The following is a 24,518-nucleotide window of genomic DNA, read 5'->3' on the forward strand; positions in this document are numbered from 1 at the left end:
GGATTAGTACCAAACAACGCCTCAACTTGCCTCGCCACATCGGCTAAGATGGGCAATATTAAATAATTTTTCCCATCTCCCAGGACACACAGGACTCGGTACGGTACACACACACATATGGCATGAATTCAGGAGTTCATTGTTTTGCATCGCAGCAGTGAAGTGAAATGGAGTAGAGCCGAGGGTGTATGTGGCTGTGTGTGTTTCAGCCGGCTGTCCCAACCAGGAGACGGAAGATTAAAGTCTCCCGTGGCGAACTTAATAATAAAAGCCCAGGACCAGAGTCCTCCTGCATTGCTAGCGGATGGTGTTGGCACAAAAGTATTTAGTGGGCAAAGGCAGGGGCTCAAGCTTAGCTAAGGGGTATTGGACGCAAATCTTTTTTCGAGTGCCAGACATTAGCAGCATTATACCAACAACAACAACAAGCTATCGCATACAGATATCATTCCTACTCATATATATATATATATAAATGTATATCCCAAACATTGCACAACGACCGAAAAGCTTTGAGCAAAAATGCAAACGAGGGGCGAGTGGAAGCCACGGGTTCACCAAATAACCAAAGGACTTATGCCGACTCAGGCCGGGATTTCGAGGTGTTTCGCTGTTCTTTGGGTGTGAGGAGGTTCATGGAGGGTTGGGTTGCTGGATTGGTGGAAGCCAATGCAGTAAATGTATCTGCATTGTAAGCGGTAAATATGAGAAGCCTGCGGAGCGGCTGATACTGATAATCTCGAATCGACATTTCCGACTCTTAATTATCATTGCGGTTTGTCTATTTGGGTTGTTTGGCCATCACAGGAAGCTTTTAGAGTTACTCCCAATAAATAGAAACTATATTTAGGCAATACTAAGGGGTACCATTTGATTATTTTCAAACAATTTCCAGCTTTGTTTACCTTAAGCAACCTCCTTCTTAATGATGAAAGTTCGGATTTGCAAGGGATTTAATGTGACACTGAAGTCAGATGCATCCTGGGATTTGTCAGCTGCCAAGGGCTTGTGCAGGCTGGTGAAATACTCCGGAGCTGTGGGATTAGGACCGGAACCATCATGATGGAACTTCAGTCGCTTCATATCGCTCAGCGGGAGATTACCATCCAAGGTGGTTTCACGAATCTCCAGTCCACCAAGATCATCGAAGATCTGACGAATGTTAAAACTAACCACATTGCCTTCGGTTTGATCCAAAAAGTTCTCCACACGCAGAAGGACTTCGTCATTGGAGTAAGGTTCCAGGGTAAGAAGATGAACCGACTGGGGGAAGTCGTTGAAATCGGGCAAAGATTTGGTCACTTCCTTTTGGATGTTGCTAGTTTTGCTGAAGAACTTCCAGAAGGGCAGGTGAATCTCCTTCTCAGCCTTTCGCTCGGATGCTGTGGCCTTATCTTCGACAGCGTTGAGGGAGAGGTACAGTTTTCCTCGGGCTATCAATCCCTTTCCGAACTGTTGCTCATTGATGGCCTCGGCAGCTCCAGAACCATCGGCGAAAATGTGACGACGGTGCAGCATCATCTCCAAACGTCCATCCTCCAAACTGGCTCCTCCCTGGGAGCGATCATTGAGCAGGACCATTCGCTTGTTAGCATCCTGCAGAGCCATCCTGGAGGTTACTGGATAATAGTTTCCGCTCACAGGTTGTTCACTTAGATCGGGATTGAAGTCCTCTCGCTTATCCTTCTCTCTCTTGATCATTTCACGACCATTTGAGTCGGTATAGAAGACTCCGTCGGAGGCGATTCCACTCTTAAAGACTGTCACGATCTCCTTGCCCAGCTCGTCGTCTATGGGTACAGGACCCACCAGCCATTCGAGTTCCACTCGGTTGACACCCTCGTAGATGCGGATCACTTGGGAGATCCATTCGTTTATCTGTTGGTGAACTTCCTTGACGGAGTCACCTTCGTATACGGTGAAATCGAAAGCATCTTCCAGTATTTCCAAGTCTGAATCCTGGCGGAAAATGTAATGACAGGATCGAGCTGTCTTGTACATTCCAAAGGACTGCTCAATGTTTTCGGAAACTCCATTCATTTCAACGGTCTTCAAGCGGCCCGTGTTGTTGTCAATTATCAGTTTTATAAGCTAATAAATAAACAAAATGTTTACGAAAAAACTCTCTTAACTCAATCTTACTTAGGCACTTACCGAATTCTGGACAACTGTCTCTCCATCATCGCTTGTCTGCGCATCGGTTTTCAGGGAATGAACCTTCTTGAATCTTTTAGGCACTTCTAACTTAGATTCCTCTTCGTTGAAAGCCTGTTTAATTTGAGTGGGCTGAATAGAATCAATGTCTTCCACCTTATCAACTTTCTTGATATAGTAGCTAGCGATTTTGTTAACGGTTGCCTTGAAGACCAGCTCATGCTGAGTGTCGTTGTTACGGAACTCTAGGGCCAGAACCTGCCAGGGAACTGGGAACAGTTCAGAAGCCACCACACGGCCCTTCTCATCGGTCACCTGGTAGTTCTCGTTCTTCACGGGCACTCGCACATACTGGGTGGAAGTGTGAGCCAATGGATTGTACAAAGTCACCATTAAGTCATCAGCATTATCCTTGGTAAAGGCGCACTCGCTTATGTTCAATTTCAAACAACTTTCAAACTCGCAATTTGGCTGATTGGTAAGCACTCGCAGGGCATCACTGGCTGTGTTGGCGCCTCCCAAGATAGCATCATATAAAAGGCGATCGTAGTCATTGGACACTTCCTGCTTCTCGGTTCCAGTGATGGCATCGTGGTGCTGCATAACACCCATAATTTGGCGAAGATAATCCAAGTCCTTAGTCTGCTTTTCGCTGGACAGCTCAGCAAGGACACTCAATTGTTTGGCCACTTGGAGGATGTGGTTGCCATCGCGCTCAAATCGCTTCTGGGTGGGTCGAGAGGTGAAGAAGCCTGTCCAGAAACTCTTTGCCTCATGGGAGTGGGGCAGGAAGTCCTGGGTCTTGTTTGGCCAGCTTTGAAGACTCTTGTGCAGGGAATTCAGATAACATCCTGCGGTCGAATAAATGATGTTGTACTTGGACCCACTTGCCTGACGTTCGTTGACATACCTTAAGAAAGCTGTTTAAAATGCTGAAACAAACTTAATTCATAAATCTTACTTACTTGATCAGCTTGTCCATGTTCTTATAGTTCATGTAGGCATTTTCGTATTGGAAGTCATCGCCCATGGGCACCATTATGTGACTGGAGCGATAATACCCAGCCAGATTGGAGGCATAGTTGATGAAATCGTCCACCCTGGACTGGACATTGTTGTCGTAGCTCCGACCATCAATGATTGGATCGTCTTGGCAGAGGGAGTCAAAACAGAAGCCAGGCGGTGCCGAGTAGTGATTGTAAAGCATGCCAGTGAAGAAATCTAATTCCTTAAGAGTTTCGCTGGCATCCCAAATCATTTCGAGTCCCAGGTTATCCACTCGCTTGTTCTTGTCATTCTGATCCATGCGGGCAAAGAACTGGCCATCGAAACCCATTTGGGCAAACATTGAGGCCTGCTCCCTGGAGTGACCAAAAGCATCGATCTGCCAGCCGACACGTGGACGACCACAAACCCCAAAGTTGTCATTAAGAAACCTTAAAGATACGGTTTAAAGATTATGTAATATAGGGAATTTCATCATCTTACTTCAATCCAACTGCAAATTGATCGATCACACTCTGGTAATTTACGGCAGCCTCGTCGTTCATGCTCCAGGCGCCACCCGTGAACTCGAGACGTCCTTCGTTTACCAGCTTCTTGACCAGTTGCTTCTTAGTTTCCGACTGATCCTCCCACCACTTGGCAAAGAAAGCCGTCTCCACCTGAATGAAGCGGCGTCGTGAGTCCTTGCTCAGTTCGGCCACAACAGTATCGAATATATACTGGACCCCAGCATGCTGAATGTTATGCTTATTTCCGTAATAATACTGATCGACCGTTTTCAGCCAGCCCAAATCGTCATGGGAGTGGGGCACCAAGTGAATATTGATCATATCGGACTTGGTTTCAGGACATGACTAAGGAAATAATCCTATTAATATATGTAATTTGAGGTGTTTTACCTAAATTTACTTCATAGCCACAGACAGCCTCAGATTGGATGATGTGCGAGCCCAAAAAGGCCAACAAAAGGGCCAAGGCCTTTATATAATTCATTTTGCAGAATTCGCAAACCACCAACTTGAAACGGACAACTGACTTTATAAAAAGAACTTTCCCACTTTTATAAGTTAAGTTCTCAATGGGGGGCTAACTGATAAGCTATCAGCACTTCAAAGTGTTTTGAATTTCAACTAGTCAAGAGAACCAATTAACTAAGCCCCCAACCATTAGCAACGAGTTTAAAAGGGTAAGTACCTTGCGTTTTATTTCGGCCACATGCAGTGCCCCGGTGTTGCTAACATAATCATACTGTACTTGCTGGCTTATCTCGGTTAAGGCCAGGAATTGCAATCCTTATCGCTCAATAACTTAATTACTTAAATCGATGTTAATTGACGATTGCCCACTTGAAGATAACGGCAGGTTTACGAGTCCGAACCACTTCTGGTTTTTAGGAATACAGTAAATCGTGTCCTAATCATAAATGAAAGTGAAAGTCACACATGTAGAAGTGGGGATAACCAATATGAACTCAAATAACAAAAACTAGTATTGTTTAGTATAATTTTATTGCCTTTTCTTAGTGTCACAATTAAACGTTTTTCGTTTTAATAATAAATGTGCGAATTTGCATGGGATATAACGTCACGACAAACAGTGAAGCTTCGTCCGATTGGTCAGCTTGAAGTGACTTGTGCTGAGCCGTAGAGTACTCCACGCCAGATGGTCTACTTCCAGATTCTCGGGCATGGAACTTAAAACGCTTCATATCGCTCAGTGGCAAGTTGCCATCCAAAGTGGTTTCTCTAATTGATAAACCACCCAGACTGTCGAATATATCACGAATATTGAAGCTAATCACATTTCCCTCGGACTTGTCCAGGAAGTTCTCGAAGCGTATCAGGATTTCAGTCTCCGTGAAGGACTCCAAGGTAAGGAGATGAATCGACTGGGGAAGGTCATTAAAATCAGGTAAGCCTTTGACAGCAGCAATAGAGTTTTCACTAGTCTTGCTGAAGAACTTCCAAAAGGGAAGGAAGAGCTCCTTTTCAGTCTTACGTTCCGTAATGGTATCTCCATCTTGAACAGAGTCTAGAACCAGATATAACTTTCCACGGGCAATCAAGCCTTTGCCGTACTGTGTCTCATTCAGAGCTTCGCCCACGCCACCACCATCGTTGAAGAGATGTCGACGATGGAGCAGCATCTCCAAGGCACCATCCTCCAGACTGGCTCCTCCCTGGGCACGATCATTGAGTAGGACCAATCGCTTACTATCATCTTGTAGAGCAATCCTGGATGTGACTGGATAGAAGTTGCTGCTCACAGGCTGACGACTCAAGTCCGAAACAAAGTCCTCACGCTTGTCCTTCTCGCGTTTCATTAACTCCCGGCCATTGGAGTCGGTGTAGAAAACTCCATTCGATGAAATTCCACTCTTAAAGTTTGTTACAAACTCACTGCCCAGCTTATCATCGATGGGTATTGGTCCCACCAACCACTCGAACTCCACCCTATTGACACCCTCGTAAATCCGGATCACTTGCGAGATCCAATCGTTCTGTCGCTGGTGAACTTCCTTGACCAAACTGCCCTCGTAAACTGTGAATTCCAAATCATCTTCAAAGACTTCAATATCCCCATCTTGGCGGAAAGTGTAAGCACAAGAAGTATGAGTCTTGTAGACGCCAAAGTTCTGGACGATTTCCTCAGAGACACCGTTCATCTCAACTGACTTCAAGCGTCCTGTTTGGTTGTCAATCACCAGTTTTACAAGCTACGGATTAAATATTTTATAAATAAAAGATTTTTTAATAGATATTTACTTAAGAACTTACAGAATTCTCTACTACAGTCTCAGAACCTTCAATTTCTCGGGGGCTAATCTTCTTGCTCTCTGAACTCTCCACCTTCTTGATAAAGTAATTGGCTATTTTATTGGCTGTACCCATGAAAACCAACTCGTGCTGGGTATCATTTGGTCGGTACTCCAAGGCCAAGACCTGCCAGGCTACTGGAACTACTTCTGAAGGAACTATTTTTCCTTTTGCATCAGTGACTTGGTAGTTTTCATCCTTGACAGGAATGCGAACGTACTGCGTCGAGCTATGAGCCAAGGGGTTATATAGGGTCACCATCACGTTGTCAGCACCATCCTTGGTGAAGGCACACTCACTGATGTTCAGTCTCAGGCAACTATTAAATTCTCCGTTCGGCATATTGGTAAGAATTCTCAGAGCATCTCGGGCATTGTTGGATCCCCCAATAATGGCATCATACATCATACGATCATAGTCATCCGATACGGCCTGCTTTTCAGTTCCAGTTATGGCATCGTGGTGCTGCATTACTCCCATAATCTGGCGAAGATAATCCAAATCTTCGTTGTGCTCTTCACTCGTAAGATTTGCGAATACGGAGAGCTGCTTGGCCACCTGCAACATGTGATTGCCATCCCGCTCGAAGCGTTTCTGAGTGGGTCGGGAAGTGAAGAACCCTGTCCAAAAACTATTCTTCTCGTGGGCATAGGGGAAGAAGTCCTGGGTCTTGTTAGGCCAGGATTCCAAGCTCTGATGTAGGGAATTTAGATAGCAGCTCGGGGTGGAGTAGAAGATGTTGTATTTGGAGCCAGCATCTTGGCGTTCGTTTATGTACCTAATAAAACAGATTAAGCAAGATTTGTATTTCCTACCCTTTTTCATTCTTACTTGATTAGCTTGTCCATATTCTTGTAATTGACTTTGGCATCCTCATACTGGAAATCACCGCCCATGGGGACCATAATATGGTTGGTGATGTACACCTCTGACATGTTCTTAGCATATTCAAGGAACACATCTACCCTCTCTTCAACATTGTTTTCCTCACTATCGCCATCGATGATAGGCTCATCCGTGCAGAGTATATCGAAACAGAATCCTGGAGTGTCCGAATAGAAGTTGTACAGCATTCCACTGAAGAGATTGACGCCACTTAGAGATTCACTGGCATCCCAAATCATCTCCATTGTTAAGTCCTTCATGCGGGTGTCCTTGTCGTTATGATCCATTCGTGAGAAGAACTGACCATCGTAACCCATGTGGGCGAAAATAGCTGCCTGCTCGCGGGAGTGGCCAAAAGTATCGATTTGCCAGCCAACTCGTGGACGGCCACAGGCTCCAAAGGTCTCGTCGAGGAACCTAACAATGTCGGGTTGTAAACATTCTTAAAAGATAACCATTTCCTTCATGTACTTACTTCAAGCCCACTGTAAACTGATCAATCACACCCTGGTAGTTGACATTCGCCTCATCATTCATGCTCCAAGCTCCGCCGGTGAACTCGAAACGTCCCTCTTCCACCAACTTGGTAACCACTTTCTTCATGGTCTCCGATTGATCATTCCACCATTTTGCAAAAAAGGCCGTCTCCACCTGAATGAAGCGACGCTTGGGGTCCTGCAGGAGCTGAGACACAACATTGTCCAATATGTATTGCACACCAGCGTGATGGATTTTATTCAGGTAACCGTAGTAGGACTGATCGACTGTCTTCAGCCAGCCAACATCGTTATGGGAATGTGGAACCAAGTGGATGTTAACCATGTTCGCTTTTGTTTCGGGGCAGGACTGTTAGAAAAGGGTATATCCTTAAAATTAATATAACTTTTAATAGATATCTCTTACCTCATAGCCACAAACAGATTCGGATTGCCTTACGGAGACCACCAACAAGGTGGCCAAGAGGAATATTCGACCGAGATATATCATCTTAGATCATTACCAAGTACTAACATTTTCAGCGCCAGCCCGCTGTTTTATAGGCCACACGATTTTTCGCTATGATGTGATAAGAAAATACAAGATGGTCACTGTGATAAGGTAACTTAATTAGCAATTAGAAGGGGTTATAAAATACTCAGAAACTGGTAATTACTGTTTATTTTAGAACTTTCACCCTCCACGTTGGGATTACGGAAAAGCTGTAAAACCCATTTTTTATCTACCACTTCAGAAAGTTCATACCTTCTGTAATGCACTGCAATCTTATCGATCCTTTAGCGTTGTGAATCTTAATGTTTTTAAACAAACTGCTTAACTTTTTTGACTACTGTGAATGAATTTTATTTATAATATACATACTGTAGTTGTTTTAATACACATGCCGTTCCTTCTTCTGTGGTCCAACCGAAATGCTCTGTATTTATATTTCTTATTCTATTTTTGCCTTATTTCTAAGTGTTTGGTGACATTTGCTGATCGTGCGAACAGGACACACATAGTTTTCGTAGCATGATCTGTATGCATAAGTAAGGGAAAGGAATACATTGTGCTTTCAACTAACTGTGTATAGATAAGTTAGTGTGACCGCCTGCTACATAACATACATACATACATGGTGTAAAATCAAAAATAAAATTTCAAAAGCAGTTCATTATTTAAAAAGCGATTGGGTAGTGGCAGATCCAATGCTTTTCATTGATTATTAACCTATACACGTATTTTTTGAAGAAACAATCTCTTAAATTTGGTCAGATTGTCAGAAAACCTGCCCCCACCTCTGATGATTTTGTTATATCATATATCTTGAGTAAAATTCCATTATAGTGAATAACTAATGAAAGTATCTTCTTTATTCTTCTTTTAATGTATATACATAACTAACCAAAAATTTAAAAAAACTAGAAATAGAAAGAACAATAGATAATTTAAAATTAAAATCCAATTCTTTAAAGAAAGTACCACAAATGGATTTGTTTTATATACAATTTTATTTGAATCATCAGAAAAACGAAGTTAATATAACTATACGTTATTATTTAATCTTGATAATGAAAGTACGGATTTGCATTGGGTACAGGGTCACTGCGAATTCGGAGGCATCCTGCGACTCGTCAGTGGACAGAGGCTTGTGGGCCGAGGTGTAATACTCAGGTTCGGTTCCTCTTGCTCCAGAACCCTCAGCATGGAACTTGAATCGCTTCATGTCACTCAGAGGCAGATTACCATCCAAGGTGGTTTCACGAATTTCCGAACCGTTCAAGTAATCGAAGATCGGCCGGATGTTGAAGCTAACCACTTTGCCTTCGATGTGATCCTTGAAGTTCTCCACACGCAGTAGAACCTCATCATCGTTGAAAGGCTCCAGGGTGAGAAGATGAACGGACTGGGGGAAATCATCAAAGCTGGGCAGGGACTTGGCAACAGCGCTGCTGCTTCCACTGTTCTTGCTGAAGAACTTCCAGAGAGGCAGGTGGAACTCTTTCTCGGCCTCGCGTTCAGCGGAAGTGGACTCATCGGCAGCATTCAGGATAAGGAACACCTTACCGCGGGCAATCAAAGGTTGGCCATATTTCTGTTCGTTTAAAGTCTCATCCACCCCGTATCCATCATCACGGACAAGACGACGATGCAACATAAGCTCTATTTGTCCATCCTTCATGCTGGATCCTCCCTGGGCACGATCGTTCAGGACTGCAATACGCTTGTTACTGTCCTGGAGGGCAATGCGGGAAGTGATGGGGTAATAGTTTCCGGCAGTCGGTTGCCTATCCAGTTCGGAGTTGAAGTCCTCACGTTTGTCCTTTTCACGTCGAATCAACTCACGGCCATTGGAATCAGTGTAAAACACGCCATTGGAAGCGATTTCACTGGTGAAGGTGATAACGACTTCATTGCCAAACTCTTCTTCAACAGGGATTGGGCCAACCAGCCACTCGATTTCCACAATGTTTCTGCCTTCGTAGATACGAATGACTTGTGAAATGAATTCGTTGAAGTGCTGGTGCACTTCCTTGACCAAAGCTCCTTCGTAAACAGTAAACTCGACACCATCCTCCTGGATGACAAAGTCTCCTTGGTTGTACTGACGGAAAACGTAAGCACCGGAGTCATAGGTCCTGTAAATGCCGTAGCTTTGATCGATGTTTTCGGAGACTCCGTTCATTTCAACTCTCTTCAACAGTCCGGTTTTGTTGTCCAGCACCAATTTGACCAGCTAATGGAGATATAAAGAAAACCTTAATGAAATCTTCTTGTTATAGAAGTTAATAGACATAAGCGACTTACCGAATTCTGGACGATTGTCTCTCCGTCATCGAGGGTTCCAGCATCAGTCTTCTTCTGGGAAATGGTCTTTAAGCTCGCGGTGCCCTCCTTGGTATCAACCTTCTTGATGTAGTAGTTGGCGATCTTATCGACGGTTGCCTTGAAGACCAACTCATGCTGAGTGTCGTTGTTTCGGAACTCCAGGGCCAGGACCTCCCAGGGAACTGGGACCACTTCAGAAGCCACCACACGGCCCTTATCATCGGTCACCTGGTAGTTCTCGTTCTTAACAGGAACTCGGACGTACTGCTTGGTGGTATGGGCCAAGGGGTTGTACACGGTCACCACCACGTTGTCAGCACCGTCCTTGGTGTAGGCACACTCGCTGATGTTTACCTGAAGGCAACTCTCGAACTCACCGTCGGGAACAATGTTCAGCACCTGAAGGGCATCGCGGGCGGTATTGACTCCTCCAACGATAGCGTCGTATAGAAGGCGATCGTAGTCATCGGACACGTGCTGCTTCTCGGTTCCAGTGATGGCATCGTGGTGCTGCATCACACCCATAATATGACGGAGATATTCAAGATCCTCCTTTTGCTGAGTACTTGAAAGTTTGGCGAAAGCACTTAGCTGCTTAGCAACCTGAAGAATGTGGTTGCCATCGCGCTCAAAACGCTTCTGGGTGGGACGAGATGTGTAGTAGCCAGTCCAAAAACTGTTGGAGTCACTTCCGTAGGGGAAGAAGTCCAGCGTCTTGTTTGGGTAGGACTGTACACTCTTGTGCACAGAGTTTAAGTAACAAGCAGGGGTTGAGTAAAAGATGTTGTACTGGGATCCACTGGATTGACGTTCGTTGATGTACCTAACAATGGAATTACATTAATTAAGCATTATCTATATATCACCAAATGCTTTCCTTACTTAATTAGTTTGTCCATGTTCTTGAAGTTAACCTCAGCATCTTCATACTGGAAGTCACCACCCATGGGAATCATGATATGGTTCGTGCGGAACTTTTCGGCAACTTGGGCGGCGTAGGCGATGAAATCATCAACCCTTGATTTGACATTGTTATCATAACTGTCGCTATCAATAATCGGATCGTCGCTGCAGTGAACATCGAAGCAGAATCCGGGAGTGTCCCAGTAGAAGGTGTACAAGAGACCAGTGAAAAGCTTGACATCGCTCAATGACTCACTGGCATCCCAAACCATCTCTAAAGCAAGGTCGATCATGCGTCTGCCCTTGTCGTTGTGGTCCATGCGGGAAAAGAACTCGCCATCGTATCCCATCTGGGCATATAGGGAAGCCTGTTCACGGGAGTGGCCAAAGGGATCGATTTGCCAGCCGACACGAGGACGACCACAAACGCCGAAGGTGTCATCTAGGAATCTGTCATAAAACGATATCTTAAAACTGCGGACAAAGAATCACTGAAGTAATAACTTACTTCAGTCCGACTGTGAACTGATCAATCACACTCTGGTAGTTTACAGCAGCCTCGTCGTTCATGCTCCAGGCTCCGTTGGTGAACTGAAGGCGGCCCTCGTTGACCAGTTTCTTGACAATTGCCCTGACGGTCTCGGACTGCTCGTCCCACCACTTGGAGAAAAAGGATGTTTCAACCTGGATGAAACGACGGTCTGGGTTCTTGATCAGCTCAGAGATCACGGTGTCGATGATGTACTGGACTCCGGCGTGCTGAATGTTGTTTTTGTGGCCATAGAAGTACTGATCGACGGTCTTCAGCCAGCCCACGTCGTCGTGGGAGTGAGGCACCAAGTGGATGTTAACCATGTTTGCTTTGGTCTCATGACAAGACTGTAAGACAATATTTGGTTCCGTTATTTTAGTTCAGTAATGAAGGAGGAATTCTTAGATCCTACATGAGTCCTTCCTTTTTCTTACCTCGTAACCGCAGACCGCTTGGGCTGACTTGGCTTGGATTGCCAAGAAGGCAACGCAAAGGACGATGCCCAGATACTTCATGTTAGCTTTTCTAGGCCTTTTAACTCGATGAAACACAGTTCTCGAGCAGATGAACACGACTGAATTTGCCCATTCATAAACAGGGTATATATAGGGGTTTGCCGAGATTGTTGATAAGCAATCGCTCCTTGAGGCTATCTCGGATTAGGAGAACTCCAGCACGCTTAAAAGTCAATTAGGTATTTTCAACGATATTTGATGAATAATGACTACTTTTTAAAATGTTTGTATAAGCCATATCAAATCTACAATTTACTTTTTGGAAGTAGTGGTCATTATCAAAGGGTATATCTAAATGAGCCCCCATATTGAGCGGCTTCTGTTTTGTCGAAGTTGCACTGCTTATCTGTAGATTAGTCAAATCGGTTTCAATAGTCGATTGCATTAGCATTGTTTTTAAATATTCGCCGAACTGTTTATGGATTTGTACTGGAAATTATCGACCACTACTTGTAGTAAATTTGTGAAGTAGAAGTGGGAAATTTAAAGCCCCACGCAGAGCCCAAGTGATCAAATAGAGTGGAGTGTAGAGTCGAATGAGGAATTAATCCAAAGCCAAAAAAGCACTTCTGTCCTGCATTTTGCTCGGCAACAAAAAGTTTGTGACAAGTCCGAAAATACTTGAGCGGATACTTGAGGTTATATAGATCTTGGGTAATTGGAACTGTAAAATCATTTTGTTGAACAATTTGTATGATTATTTTACTATGAACTTGAATTTAAACAAGATTATCGACAAATCGAAGAAATTTAATTGAAAGTGAAATATTAGGCAACGTCGGAAACCTTCAAAGTTGTTAATCTAAATCGTAAAATGTGGTCAAATGCTTATATTACATACATATTTATGGATATACATACACTTTTTGCTGTTGTCTTAAGTTAACTTCTTCAATACTCAAGAAATTAATACTTTATAAAGAATATTTTGTCTATAACTTAAATACTTTTCTATTCCTACATGTGTTGGCTTTTATTCAATTACACCTTTGAATTTTTATATTATATTATTTAAATAAAATGATCATCGCGTCGTGTTTGCTCCTCTTGAGCACGTCTTTACTCCATCAACTCTTCTTGAACACTCTTCTTCGTTCTTTGTGTCCTTGTTGTTTTCTCGTCGTTCGCTGAACTTCACGTTTTTGTCTTAATCGCCTAGGTCGCTTCCTCCTTCATTCGCCAGATGGTCACTCGTTGCAAGCTTTTAATATCTCTTCGTTCCTTTGTATCTTCTTATAACCTATTTCCACATACATATGTATGTACTAAATCTAATTAACGGTCTTAACGACTTTTCATTTTTAGATCTATGGATTACTCCTCCGATATTTAATCCAGTAATATTGGAAAAAATTATCGATTTTTTTACGATTTTTTTTTAATTACAGATCAAAGATCAACTCGTGTTTTATGTAATGCAGTGCATTCTGTAAAAAATCCAAAAAGACTTAAAAATGCAAATGTTTTTTTTATTTAAATACCATTTTATGTATTTCTCTTTAATATTCTTATAAAACTCTTGAATACACATATTATTTCTTAATAATAAAGGTTCGAATCTGCATTGGGTACAAGGTGACAGCAAATTCCGAGGCATCCTGCGTCTGATCTGCGGAAAGAGGCTTGTGAGCAGCGGTGTAATACTCAGGTTCTGATCCCCTAGCACCCGAGCCCTCGGTATGGAACTTGAATCTCTTCAAATCACTTAAAGGCAGATTGCCATCCAAGGTGGTTTCACGAATTTCCGAACCGTTCAAGTAATCGAAGATCGGGCGGATGTTGAAGCTAACCACTTTGCCTTCGATGTGATCCTTGAAGTTCTCCACACGCAGTAGAACCTCATCATCGTTAAAAGGCTCCAGGGTGAGAAGATGAACGGACTGGGGGAAATCATCAAAGCTGGGCAGGGACTTGGCAACAGCGCTGCTGCTTCCACTGTTCTTGCTGAAGAACTTCCAGAGAGGCAGGTGGAACTCCTTCTCGGCCTCGCGTTCAGCGGAAGTGGACTCATCGGCTGCATTCAGGATAAGGAACACCTTACCGCGGGCAATCAAAGGTTGGCCATATTTCTGTTCGTTCAAAGTCTCATCTACTCCGTATCCATCATCACGGACAAGACGACGATGCAACATAAGCTCTATTTGTCCATCCTTCATGCTGGATCCTCCCTGGGCACGATCGTTCAGGACTGCAATACGCTTGTTATTGTCCTGGAGGGCAATGCGGGAAGTGATGGGGTAATAGTTTCCAGAAGTTGGCTGAACTGCAAGCTCGGGGGAAAAGTCCTCTCGCTTGTCCTTTTCTCGTCGTATCAGCTCACGGCCGTTGGAATCAGTGTAAAACACGCCATTGGAAGCGATTTCACTGGTGAAGGTGATAACGACTTCATTGCCAAACTCTTCTTCAACAGGGATTGGGCCAACCAGCCACTCGATTTCCACAATGTTTCTGCCTTCGTAGATACGAATGACTTGTGAAATGAATTCGTTGAAGTGCTGGTGCACTTCCTTGACCAAAGCTCCTTCGTAAACAGTAAACTCGACACCATCCTCCTGGATGACAAAGTCTCCTTGGTTGTACTGACGGAAAACGTAAGCACCGGAGTCATAGGTCCTGTAAATGCCGTAGCTTTGATCGATGTTTTCGGAGACTCCGTTCATTTCAACTCTCTTCAACAGTCCGGTTTTGTTGTCCAGCACCAATTTGACCAGCTAATGGAGATATAAAGAAAACCTTAATGAAATCTCCTTGTTATAGAAGTTAATAGACAAAAGCGACTTACCGAATTCTGGACGATTGTCTCTCCGTCATCGAGGGTTCCAGCATCAGTCTTCTTCTGGGAAATGGTCTTTAAGCTCGCAGTGCCCTCCTTGGTATCAACCTTCTTGATGTAGTAGTTGGCGATCTTATCGACGGTTGCCTTGAAGACCAACTCATGCTGAGTGTCGTTGTTACGGAACTCCAGGGCCAGGACCTCCCAGGGAACTGGGACCACTTCAGAAGCCACCACACGGCCCTTATCATCGGTCACCTGGTAGTTCTCGTTCTTGACAGGAACTCGGACATACTGCTTGGTGGTATGGGCCAAGGGGTTGTACACGGTCACCACCACGTTGTCAGCACCGTCCTTGGTGTAGGCGCACTCGCTGATGTTTACCTGAAGGCAGCTCTTGAACTCACCGTTGGGAACAATGTTCAGCACCTGTAGGGCATCGCGGGCTGTATTGACTCCTCCAACGATAGCGTCGTATAGAAGGCGATCGTAGTCATCGGACACGTGCTGCTTCTCGGTTCCAGTGATGGCATCGTGGTGCTGCATTACACCCATGATTTGGCGGAGATACTCAAGATCCTCCTTCTGCTGCGTACTCGATAGATCGGCGAAAGCACTTAGCTGCTTAGCCACCTGAAGAATGTGGTTGCCATCGCGCTCAAAACGCTTCTGGGTGGGACGGGAAGTGTAGTAGCCAGTCCAAAAGCTGTTGGTATCACTGCCGTAGGGGAAGAAATCCAGGGTTTTGTTCGGATAAGACTGAACACTCTTGTGCACAGAGTTCAAGTAGCAACCAGGTGTTGAGTAGAAGATGTTGTACTTAGAACCACTCGATTGACGTTCGTTGATGTACCTGATACATTTTTTCAATTAGTTAACCTGTATGCTTAAAACTTTAGTATTATTCCTTACTTGATCAATTTGTCCATGTTCTTGAAGTTAACCTCGGCGTCTTCATACTGGAAGTCACCACCCATGGGAATCATTATATGGTTAGTACGGAACTTTTCGGCCACTTGAGCGGCATAGGTGATGAAATCATCGACCCTTGATTTGACATTGTTATCATAACTGTCGCTATCAATAATTGGATCGTCGCTGCAGTGAACATCGAAACAGAATCCGGGAGTGTCCCAGTAGAAGGTGTACAGGAGACCAGTAAAAAGCTTGACATCGCTCAATGACTCACTGGCATCCCAAACCATTTCTAGGGCAAGGTCGTTCATACGCCTACCCTTGTCGTTGTGGTCCATGCGGGAAAAGAACTCGCCATCGTATCCCATCTGGGCATACAGGGAAGCCTGTTCACGGGAGTGGCCAAAGGGATCGATTTGCCAGCCGACACGAGGACGACCACAAACACCGAAGGTGTCATCTAGGAATCTGTCATAAATCGATATCTTAAAACTGCGGACAAAGAATCACTGAAGTAATAACTTACTTCAGTCCGACTGTGAACTGATCGATCACACTCTGGTAGTTTACAGCAGCCTCGTCGTTCATGCTCCAGGCTCCGTTGGTGAACTGAAGGCGGCCCTCGTTGACCAGTTTCTTGACAATTGCCCTGACGGTCTCGGACTGCTCGTCCCACCACTTGGAGAAAAAGGATGTTTCAACCTGGATGAAACGACGGTCTGGGTTCTTGATCAGCTCAGAGATCACGGTGTCGATGATGTACTGGACTCCGGCGTGCTGAATGTTGTTTTTGTGGCCATAGAAGTACTGATCGACGGTCTTCAGCCAGCCCACGTCGTCGTGGGAGTGAGGCACCAAGTGGATGTTAACCATGTTTGCTTTGGTCTCATGACAAGACTGTAAGACAATATTTGGTTCCGTTATTTTAGTTCAGTAATGAAGGAGGAATTCTTAGATCCTACATGAGTCCTTCCTTTTTCTTACCTCGTAACCGCATACAGCTTGGGCTGACTTGGCGTGAATTGCCAAGAAGGCAACGCAAAGGACGATGCCCAGATACTTCATTGTAGGATTCCTAGTCTCTTAGCTCGTTGTAATAGATGGTTCCAGCTCCTGCACACGACTGACTTCTAGCCTTTGGTAAAGAGGGCCATTTATATCAAAGATCGTTGATAAGCTATCGGTACTTAAGCCTATCTCGGATTAGGTAAACTCAAACATGCTTAAAAATCAATTATGTAGGTGAATTTCAACAATAATAATTTGATAAGGGGTTCTCTTTAAACGTGTTTGACTTACAAACAAATTAACCTTAGAACTACTACTGGTCATTAAAAAACGTTTATCTAAATATGCCTCCATAAAAGTGGCTTCTGTTTTGACAGAGTTGCAGTTCTTATCGCCTGATTAGTCAAATCAATTTTTAATTGACGATTTCGTTGTAGCTATATTTATGGGTTTGTACTGAAAATTATCAGAAGGTAATATGGTTTATAGGTATACATTGACAGCGACTAACTTGGAAATCGAAAGCCCCACGCAAAGCGCAAGTGATGAGCCGTAATAAAGCAACAAGGCCGAAGCTTAATTAAAACCCCATCAAGCACTTGTGGCGACCTGGATTTTGCTCAGCAACAAAATACTTATGGGAAGATAATTGTTATTGTTTTTAACTGCAATGTGTTACACAACTATACAACTGTTATATTGTAGGCGTCTCAATGAATATGCTGTTCTCTTCTTTCTTTATCTTATTTGATCTTCACCTAATTTCTACATGTTTGGTGACTTTTGCTGATCGTGAGAACAGGACATACATAGTGTTCGTCAGCATGATTCTTATGCATAAGTAAGGGAGAGGAATACATTGTGCTTACAACTACTAATTGTGTGTAGATACATTAGTGTGACTGTTTATTAAACATGTCAGTATTTCCGCCTGCTACAGTATTATATTGAATAATGTCTCGGATATGGGTGATTTTAATAAAATTGGGCATAAAAACTACTAACATACAAACTATTTCTTAAAATCATTCAAAAGCTTTATATTAGCACTATGCTATGCTATGCTATGCTTAAAAACTTAAAGAACCTCCTATTGGTGTTTAATGGCGGTGAATTAATTTATCATATGGGGTTTTGGCCTGATTATCCGGAAACCGACTTTATAAACAAGTCTTAAACTAGAATAATGGAATCCGATTTAATCTAGAATGGGCAAAACGCAGTAACTAACTTCAGTTACTAAACCAGCTTACTAAAGATTTTTTTAAATTTCGATAACTTTGAAAAGTATTGTTGCGGATCTTCGACATTTGTAGCGCCGCCGGAAAGACGACGTGTTGATGCTGTTGATCGTTCATTTTTTTAATTCGCTCCTGTGAGCGTTAACAGACATATGTACATATGTATGTAGGTCGGTAAAGGCAAGGGCAGAAAGCATTTTCAATTCCTAGGAATTGAAATAATTGTACAATTCATAATCAAATCTTATCTTCACACTATCACTTTTCGTCCGCTTCCTTCGACTGCCAAAGTAGAAAATAAAGCTTTGGCTTAAGAAACCGGCTGACTTAACAGAGATATGAAACCCGAACATAAAACTATCAATAACTTCGGCGTTGCCAGATGCCATGGAAACAGTTTACTATCTATTCCAATAAGTACATACATACATATGTACATACATATGTATGTTTTCAATAAAAGTCGTATTCTTAAGCTTTTAGGTGTTTCAACAATAATTGAAACTTTTCTCCAATTTGAAATTGTTGAAGTTAAAAAAAAAAGGTTGCAAATTTCTTTATTTTTAGTTCCAATTTTGAAAATTAAAACGGAAGTTTTATCAAGAACTTTTCATTAATTCCCCAAAACAAGCCAAATATTTTTTATGACATCTTTATTTATTTTAATATTAACATTTCTTTTAGCATTGAGAACTTTGGTTTACTCCGTCTTGATAATGAATGTACGGATCTGCATTGGGTGCAGGGTGACGCTGAACTCGGAGGCTTCCTGGGACTTCTCAGCGGCCAAAGGCTTGTGGGTCGAAGTGTAGTACTCACAGCATCGGGCCTGTGTCCGGAGCTATCGTGGTGGAACTTGAAACGCTTCATGTCGCTCAATGGCAAGCTGCCGTCCAAGGTGGTTTCGCGAATTTCGACTCCATTTAAGTAGTCAAAGATCGTGCGAATGTTGAAGCTGACAACCTTGCCCTCAGTGTGATCCAGGAAGTTCTCCACACGCAGCAGAACCTCGTCATCGTTGAAAGGCTCCAGAGTGAGCAGATGCACAGACTTGGGGAAGTCATCAAAGCTGGGAACGGACTTGGCAACAGCAGTGGTGCTGGCGGTGTTCTTGCTGAAGAACTTCCAGAAGGGCAGATGGATTTCCTTCTCGGCCTCACGCTCCACGGCAGTAGACTCATCGGAAGGACTGAGGATCAGGTAGACCTTACCACGGGCAATCATAGGCTGACCGTACTTCTCCTCGTTCAGGGCCTCTCCCACACCATAACCATCATCGCGGACAAGACGACGGTGCAACATGAGCTCCATCTGTCCGTTGAGCATGCTGGCTCCTCCCTGGGCACGATCGTTCAAGAGGGCAATACGTTTCTTACTGTCCTGCAGGGCCATGCGGGATGTAACCGGGTAGTAGTTGGCGGCAGTAGGCTGCCTGTCCAGACCAGGAGTGAAGTCCTCACGCAAGTCCTTAACACGCTTGATCAACTGACGGCCGTTAGAGTCGGTGTAGGAAACGCCATCGTTGGCAATGGTACTGTTGAAGATGATAACCACTTCTCGGCCGAATTCCTCTTCCCTCTCAATGGGTCCAACCTGCCACTCGAACTCTACAATCTCTTTGCCCTCGTAAATACGGATGACCTGGGAGACATATTCGCTGAACTGCTGGTGAACTTCCTTGACCAAAGCTCCATCGTAAACGGTGAACTCAACACCTTCGTACTGGACAATGAAGTCAGCCTGGTGGTATTGACGGAAGACATAAGCACCGGAGTCGTAGGTCCTGTAGACACCATAGCTCTGGTCAATGTTCTCGGAGACTCCGTTCATTTCAACGGTCTTCAGAAGACCAGATTTGTTGTCGATCACCAGTTTGACTTGCTAATATTGGAAAGGATATTATAGCTTGGAACTAGAATTGGGTAACACTTGGAAACTTACGGAAGTCTGCACCACAGTCTCTCCCTCATCTTCGTCGTCGAAAGTCTCAGTAGCGTTCTTCATTGAGTGAACCTTCTTGAATCGCTTGGGCACCTCCATGTTGGATGCTTCTTCCTTGATGGACCTCTTGGACTTGGTAAGTACAGCAGCGTTCTTGCTCTCCTGACTTTCAACCTTCTTGATGTAGTAGTTGGCGACCTTGTCGACGGTTGCCTTGAAGACCAGCTCATGCTGAGTATCGTTGTTACGGAACTCCAGGGCCAGGACCTGCCAGGCAATTGGAACCACCTCGGAGGCCACCACGCGACCCTTCTCATCGGTCACCTGGTAGTTCTCGTTCTTGACGGGCACTCGCACATATTGAGTGGAAATGTGGGCCAAGGGGTTGTACAGGGTCACCACAACATTGTCGGCACTGTCCTTAGTGAAGGCGCACTCGCTGATGTTTAGCTGAAGGCAACTCTCGAATTCTCCGTTGGGCATGTTGGTAACCTTTCGCAGACCGTCGCGGGCAGTGTTAACACCACCGAGGATGGCGTCGTATAGAATGCGATCGTAGTCATCGGACACGTGCTGCTTCTCGGTTCCAGTGATGGCATCGTGGTGCTGCATCACACCCATGATCTCGCGAAGGTATTCCAGATCCTCCTTCTGCTGCTCCTCGTTCAGATTGGCGAAGACGCTAAGTTGCTTGGCAATCTGCAGGATGTGGTTGCCGTCACGCTCGAAACGCTTCTGGGTGGGACGGGAGGTGAAGTAGCCGGTCCAGTAGCTGTTATCATCACTGCCGTAGGGGAAGAAATCCTCCGTCTTGTTGGGCCAGGTTTGAAGTCCCTCGTGCACAGAGTTCAGGTAGCAGGCGGGGGTGGAGTAGAACAGGTTGAAGGTGGATCCCTCGGCCTGACGCTCGTTCACGTACCTAGGTACAGTCAGAATAATGAGTCTCGGAAGACTATTATAAGATCTTTAAAACTTACTTGATCAGCTTGTCCATGTTCTTGAAGTTAACCTGGGCATCTTCGTACTGGAAATCATCACCCATGGGGATCATGATGTGGTTGGAACGGTAGTGCTTGGCTACCTCAGTAACGTAGCTGAGGAAGTCATCCACGCGGGACTTGACATTGTTGTCGTAGCTCTTGGTGTCAATGATCGGATCGTCACCGCAGTGGACGTCAAAGCAGTAGCCGGGAGGAGCAGAGTAGTGACGGTAAAGCAGGCCAGTGAAAATCTCATCGTTGGTCAGCGAGTCACTGGCATCCCAGATCATTTCCATGCCCAAGTTATCGATACGGTTGTTCTTGTCGCGGTGATCCATACGGGCAAAGAACTCTCCATCATATCCCATCTGAGCGAAGATCGAGGCCTGCTCACGGGAATGACCGAAGGGATCAATCTGCCAACCAATGCGGGGACGGGCGCAGGAGCCGAAGGTGTCATCCAAGAACTTCAAACCCAGGGTGAACTGATCAATCACACTCTGGTAGTTAACAGCAGCCTCATCGTTCATGCTCCAAGCGCCACCGGTGAACTCGAGACGACCCTCGTTGACCAGTTTCTTCACAACCTGCTTGGCAGTCTCGGATTGCTCAGCCCACCATTTGGCAAAGAAGGAGGTCTCCACCTGGATGAAACGACGGGAGGGATCCTTGATCAGCTCAGCGATCACAGTGTCGATGATGTACTGGACTCCGGCATGCTGAATGTTGCTCCTGTGGCCATAGAAGTACTGATCAACGGTCTTCAGCCAGCCGACGTCGTCATGAGAGTGGGGAACCATATGGATGTTGATCATATTCGTCTTGGTTTTGGGGCATGCCTGGAAAAATATGAGAATAATTTTAGTACTTGATTTGGAAAATCCGATTAAAGAATCATCAAATCAAAGAAAATTATCATAGTTTATAATATTTAATTTAAATTTCCAGCACTTCATAGTTCATAAAGTGGATTTATTTTCACGGAATTCACATCCTTTAGAACTTGATCTATCCTGGGTTTCACCTCTCACCTCATATCCACAAGCCTCCTCAGATGGCCTGATACTAAGGGCCAAAAGGGCCACAAAGAGCACAATGCCGCACAGATATTTCATGACGACGACTTTCCAATTTCTTTTCGAACTGAACGCGAAGACAGTTTCGATTCGAGCACAGAACTGACTTTCTCTGAAACTTGGCACAGCTTTTATAGGAAGACCCCCACATGGGTTTCAGCAAAGCTGATAAGCAATCAGCCTAGACCCTCAAGAGGCTTGTGCTTAGGCTTAGGGCCAATAAAACGGTTTAACGATAACCATTGCGCTTAGGAAAATACTGATACTCTTACTACGAAGTTCAAGTTCAGTGAATTTGCGATCGCCAGTCAATGCATATCTTAATTGGTATCTTAATTGGTTCTAATCGCTGCCATGCGATTAGTAAAATGAATTCCCATTGACGATTACGCGATGGTACTTCTTATACAATGTTTATGGATTTGTACCAAGTCGAAGAGTTGGTAATTATTTCATGCAGATTAGGCCAATAGAGACCCCAGCAAACGGGGCGCTAATACTTTGGGGGGCTAAAGGTCTATTTTAGAATTTTTATAAGCCCTTCAGTTATAGCCATAAGTACCTGATTACCTTGAGTTTTGTTTTGAATATTAGGACCACATGGAATGGCTAATCATAAATGCTCATTAATAATCGATAATCGCAGGCAATTTAAAGATCTTTGCTTTTGATAACAAAAGGGTTTTTTTGAGGTACTACAAGTTTGATCTTTATTCAATGGTTAATATGTAAAAATGCAATAAAAGGCAAGATATCCTTTATTAAATTGGACCTCTCATATACTCCTTTGTCCAGTTAGATGCGAAGTTTATCAAGCACTGAAATATTATAAAATATGCATGGTACGGCAAGCCGAGGACAAAGACTTGTTTTACATCAATGCCAAACAGGGCTAGAATCCTTCTAAGAATAACTCTTAAGGAAGCTATGATCATGGGCGAGATAGCCATAAATTTGAGCCACGATTTCTGGTATATTAAAGGTCTGCTTCGAATAAAAAATATAAACGGCCTCTCAATAGTAGTGACACGAGGTCTGATATGGGGTCCATCGCCGGCACCGGATTGGTCATTGTTCGGTACTTCGTGTGTTGTTGGCGGCCAGCCCATTATATCCAAGCGCCTGGCAAAATCTTCAAATGGAATATGTATCAATCGCGGATCATTGTATGGCCCATCGTTTCTTTTCAAGCTCAGGAAGTCTTTGATATAGCTACTGTACCGGCGAAGTTCAAGGAGTCCAATGATTCCCATGACATACAAATGAGGGTCTTCAATGTCTAAGAAGTTCTTCCATTCTAAAAATTAGCAGATGCTTCAGACAAACAATTTTGGATTCTAGGATGTTTGTGATTGACATGAAAATGAAAGAAAACTGATGGAGTATTAGTTAGATTTTGAAATAGTGCTGGTTTCCATAGCAAGTTCTTTTTAAATTAAAGCAAAAGCTTTGTTAATCGTTAATCAACACAAATCAAATGAAAGACCAACTCAATGATATGAAATTCATTCAACTTTTAATGAGTCTGCCTAGCATATAAAGACATATTTTTTAATGAAGCAAAAACGGCAATTATGCTGGCACATTCGTATTTATGCGCATATCCCTCCTTTTTTGCAGCTCAACACTATTGCTGCGATGATTGCATAAAATCGCTTAAATGCAAAACTCATTAAAATAATTGCAAAATGCAAAAGTATAACAAACTCATGGAAGTCGACGTCCCAGACCGCCGCCAGAGAACAGTGAGTACAGTAAACACACACACACACACACACACACACATGGAATATGGGAGCACACACTCATTAAACCAACCATAAATAATTAACAAAACAATTTATTTTCAAGGATATAAGCGCTGGGCTGGGTTGGTTCGGTTTGGTTTGGACCCCGGCTCAGTCTATAATTGCGTCGCATTATCCCTTCAGCCAGTGAGACTGCACTCTGCCTGCACTCGCGTATGCAAACTTCAAAGCTCATTTATGTGGCCGCTTGTCTGCGCCGATGCCAAGATGAAAAGCCAAAAAGTGGGCAAAAAAAAAAATACATAAAAAAAGAAGAAAAACAAAATTGTGCTGACAAACAAACAGCGTCTAAAAGTCAACAAACCATGGGACCCAGGGCTGACTGTCGTTGGCTACTGATGCGCGATATCTGAAAACACTTAGCCAGTCCATGTCCACACACATATGACGCATACGCCGTGTGTACCCGTGTGCGGGTGTAGTTTGCGAGTCATTAAAAGCAAATAACCTCAAAGCTAAGAGCTGCCGCTGGTGCTCTCGGTCTCTGGACCACTTGAGCAGCATAAACACTCTGGCTAGCTTGGTTAAAAAGAAATGCTGGATTTCCTCATGGCCATGTCCAGTTGTGGGGGTTCACAGGATAAACACACACACACACACACCCCCCTAACACACACAGCTTGTTGTGCGGCATTTGTCCGCAAACACTTTTGTAATTAA

The 24,518-nt window shown here is 44.0% G+C and overlaps 6 protein-coding genes across 7 annotated transcripts; all 6 read right to left on the reverse strand.

Annotated features, from left to right (window-relative positions):
- Nucleotides 1-536: 536 nt before the first annotated feature.
- LOC108110531 (lysosomal alpha-mannosidase) lies at nucleotides 537-4,185 on the reverse strand. 2 transcript variants are annotated; one of them, XM_041818635.1, is made up of 6 exons: nucleotides 4,069-4,126; nucleotides 3,643-4,013; nucleotides 3,120-3,590; nucleotides 2,239-3,064; nucleotides 2,155-2,172; nucleotides 537-2,091 (listed from the first exon to the last, which is right to left on the reverse strand). In XM_041818635.1, the coding sequence occupies exons 2-6, from the start codon at nucleotides 3,987-3,989 to the stop codon at nucleotides 907-909; spliced, it is 2,847 nt and encodes a 948-aa protein (XP_041674569.1). In that variant the 5' UTR covers nucleotides 3,990-4,013; nucleotides 4,069-4,126; the 3' UTR covers nucleotides 537-906. The 2 variants fall into 2 exon arrangements, with proteins under 2 accessions (XP_041674569.1, XP_017075102.2); XM_017219613.2 differs by having other exon boundaries at nucleotides 2,155-3,064; nucleotides 4,069-4,185.
- Nucleotides 4,186-4,656: 471 nt separating this feature from the next.
- Nucleotides 4,657-7,847, reverse strand: LOC108110509 (lysosomal alpha-mannosidase). Its single transcript, XM_017219589.2, has 5 exons — nucleotides 7,764-7,847; nucleotides 7,336-7,706; nucleotides 6,807-7,277; nucleotides 5,937-6,753; nucleotides 4,657-5,875 (listed from the first exon to the last, which is right to left on the reverse strand). Exons 1-5 carry the CDS (start codon nucleotides 7,845-7,847, stop codon nucleotides 4,691-4,693), a joined length of 2,928 nt encoding a protein of 975 aa, XP_017075078.2. The 3' UTR covers nucleotides 4,657-4,690.
- Nucleotides 7,848-8,829: 982 nt separating this feature from the next.
- LOC108110427 (lysosomal alpha-mannosidase-like) lies at nucleotides 8,830-12,154 on the reverse strand. Its single transcript, XM_041818629.1, has 5 exons — nucleotides 12,036-12,154; nucleotides 11,578-11,948; nucleotides 11,049-11,519; nucleotides 10,146-10,989; nucleotides 8,830-10,074 (listed from the first exon to the last, which is right to left on the reverse strand). The coding sequence occupies exons 1-5, from the start codon at nucleotides 12,114-12,116 to the stop codon at nucleotides 8,893-8,895; spliced, it is 2,949 nt and encodes a 982-aa protein (XP_041674563.1). The 5' UTR covers nucleotides 12,117-12,154; the 3' UTR covers nucleotides 8,830-8,892.
- Nucleotides 12,155-13,604: 1,450 nt separating this feature from the next.
- On the reverse strand, nucleotides 13,605-16,697 carry LOC108111109 (lysosomal alpha-mannosidase). The gene is made up of 4 exons (XM_017220458.2): nucleotides 16,331-16,697; nucleotides 15,802-16,272; nucleotides 14,899-15,742; nucleotides 13,605-14,827 (listed from the first exon to the last, which is right to left on the reverse strand). Exons 1-4 carry the CDS (start codon nucleotides 16,675-16,677, stop codon nucleotides 13,649-13,651), a joined length of 2,841 nt encoding a protein of 946 aa, XP_017075947.2. The 5' UTR covers nucleotides 16,678-16,697; the 3' UTR covers nucleotides 13,605-13,648.
- A 1,992-nt stretch (nucleotides 16,698-18,689) lies between these two features.
- Nucleotides 18,690-22,104, reverse strand: LOC108111194 (lysosomal alpha-mannosidase). Its single transcript, XM_017220589.2, is given in 5 exon segments — nucleotides 18,690-18,872; nucleotides 18,875-19,934; nucleotides 19,995-20,913; nucleotides 20,972-21,813; nucleotides 22,006-22,104. Coding segments are annotated over 5 exon segments (3,024 nt in total). The 5' UTR covers nucleotides 22,090-22,104; the 3' UTR covers nucleotides 18,690-18,753.
- A 636-nt stretch (nucleotides 22,105-22,740) lies between these two features.
- On the reverse strand, nucleotides 22,741-23,553 carry LOC108110571. The gene has a single exon (XM_017219667.2). The coding sequence runs from the start codon at nucleotides 23,301-23,303 to the stop codon at nucleotides 22,812-22,814; it is 492 nt and encodes a 163-aa protein (XP_017075156.2). The 5' UTR covers nucleotides 23,304-23,553; the 3' UTR covers nucleotides 22,741-22,811.
- Between the last annotated feature and the right edge of the window lie 965 nt (nucleotides 23,554-24,518).

The sequence above is a fragment of the Drosophila eugracilis genome, unplaced genomic scaffold, assembly GCF_018153835.1.
Source record: "Drosophila eugracilis isolate 14026-0451.02 unplaced genomic scaffold, ASM1815383v1 contig_353, whole genome shotgun sequence".
In the NCBI taxonomy this organism is placed as follows: Eukaryota; Metazoa; Arthropoda; class Insecta; order Diptera; family Drosophilidae; genus Drosophila; species Drosophila eugracilis.

Excerpts from the sequence above, each read along its gene's own strand:
- LOC108110531 (XM_017219613.2), bottom strand. The coding sequence starts at position 4,152 with ATGAATTATATAAAGGCCTTGGCCCTTTTGTTGGCCTTTTTGGGCTCG. Across the intron at positions 3,591-3,642 it reads CAATTTGCAGTTGGATTGAA|GTTTCTTAATGACAACTTTG; the intron begins GTAAGATGATGA and ends CGTATCTTTAAG. Across the intron at positions 3,065-3,119 it reads AACATGGACAAGCTGATCAA|GTATGTCAACGAACGTCAGG; the intron begins GTAAGTAAGATT and ends AGCTTTCTTAAG.
- LOC108110509 (XM_017219589.2), bottom strand. The coding sequence starts at position 7,847 with ATGATATATCTCGGTCGAATATTCCTCTTGGCCACCTTGTTGGTGGTC. Across the intron at positions 7,707-7,763 it reads AATCTGTTTGTGGCTATGAG|TCCTGCCCCGAAACAAAAGC; the intron begins GTAAGAGATATC and ends CTTTTCTAACAG. Across the intron at positions 6,754-6,806 it reads AATATGGACAAGCTAATCAA|GTACATAAACGAACGCCAAG; the intron begins GTAAGAATGAAA and ends CTGTTTTATTAG.
- LOC108110427 (XM_041818629.1), bottom strand. The coding sequence starts at position 12,116 with ATGAAGTATCTGGGCATCGTCCTTTGCGTTGCCTTCTTGGCAATCCAA. Across the intron at positions 11,949-12,035 it reads AAGCGGTCTGCGGTTACGAG|TCTTGTCATGAGACCAAAGC; the intron begins GTAAGAAAAAGG and ends ATTGTCTTACAG. Across the intron at positions 10,990-11,048 it reads AACATGGACAAACTAATTAA|GTACATCAACGAACGTCAAT; the intron begins GTAAGGAAAGCA and ends TTCCATTGTTAG.
- LOC108111109 (XM_017220458.2), bottom strand. The coding sequence starts at position 16,677 with ATGGTTAACATCCACTTGGTGCCTCACTCCCACGACGACGTGGGCTGG. Across the intron at positions 15,743-15,801 it reads AACATGGACAAATTGATCAA|GTACATCAACGAACGTCAAT; the intron begins GTAAGGAATAAT and ends AAAATGTATCAG. Across the intron at positions 14,828-14,898 it reads AGACAATCGTCCAGAATTCG|CTGGTCAAATTGGTGCTGGA; the intron begins GTAAGTCGCTTT and ends TATCTCCATTAG.
- LOC108110571 (XM_017219667.2), bottom strand. The coding sequence starts at position 23,303 with ATGGGAATCATTGGACTCCTTGAACTTCGCCGGTACAGTAGCTATATC.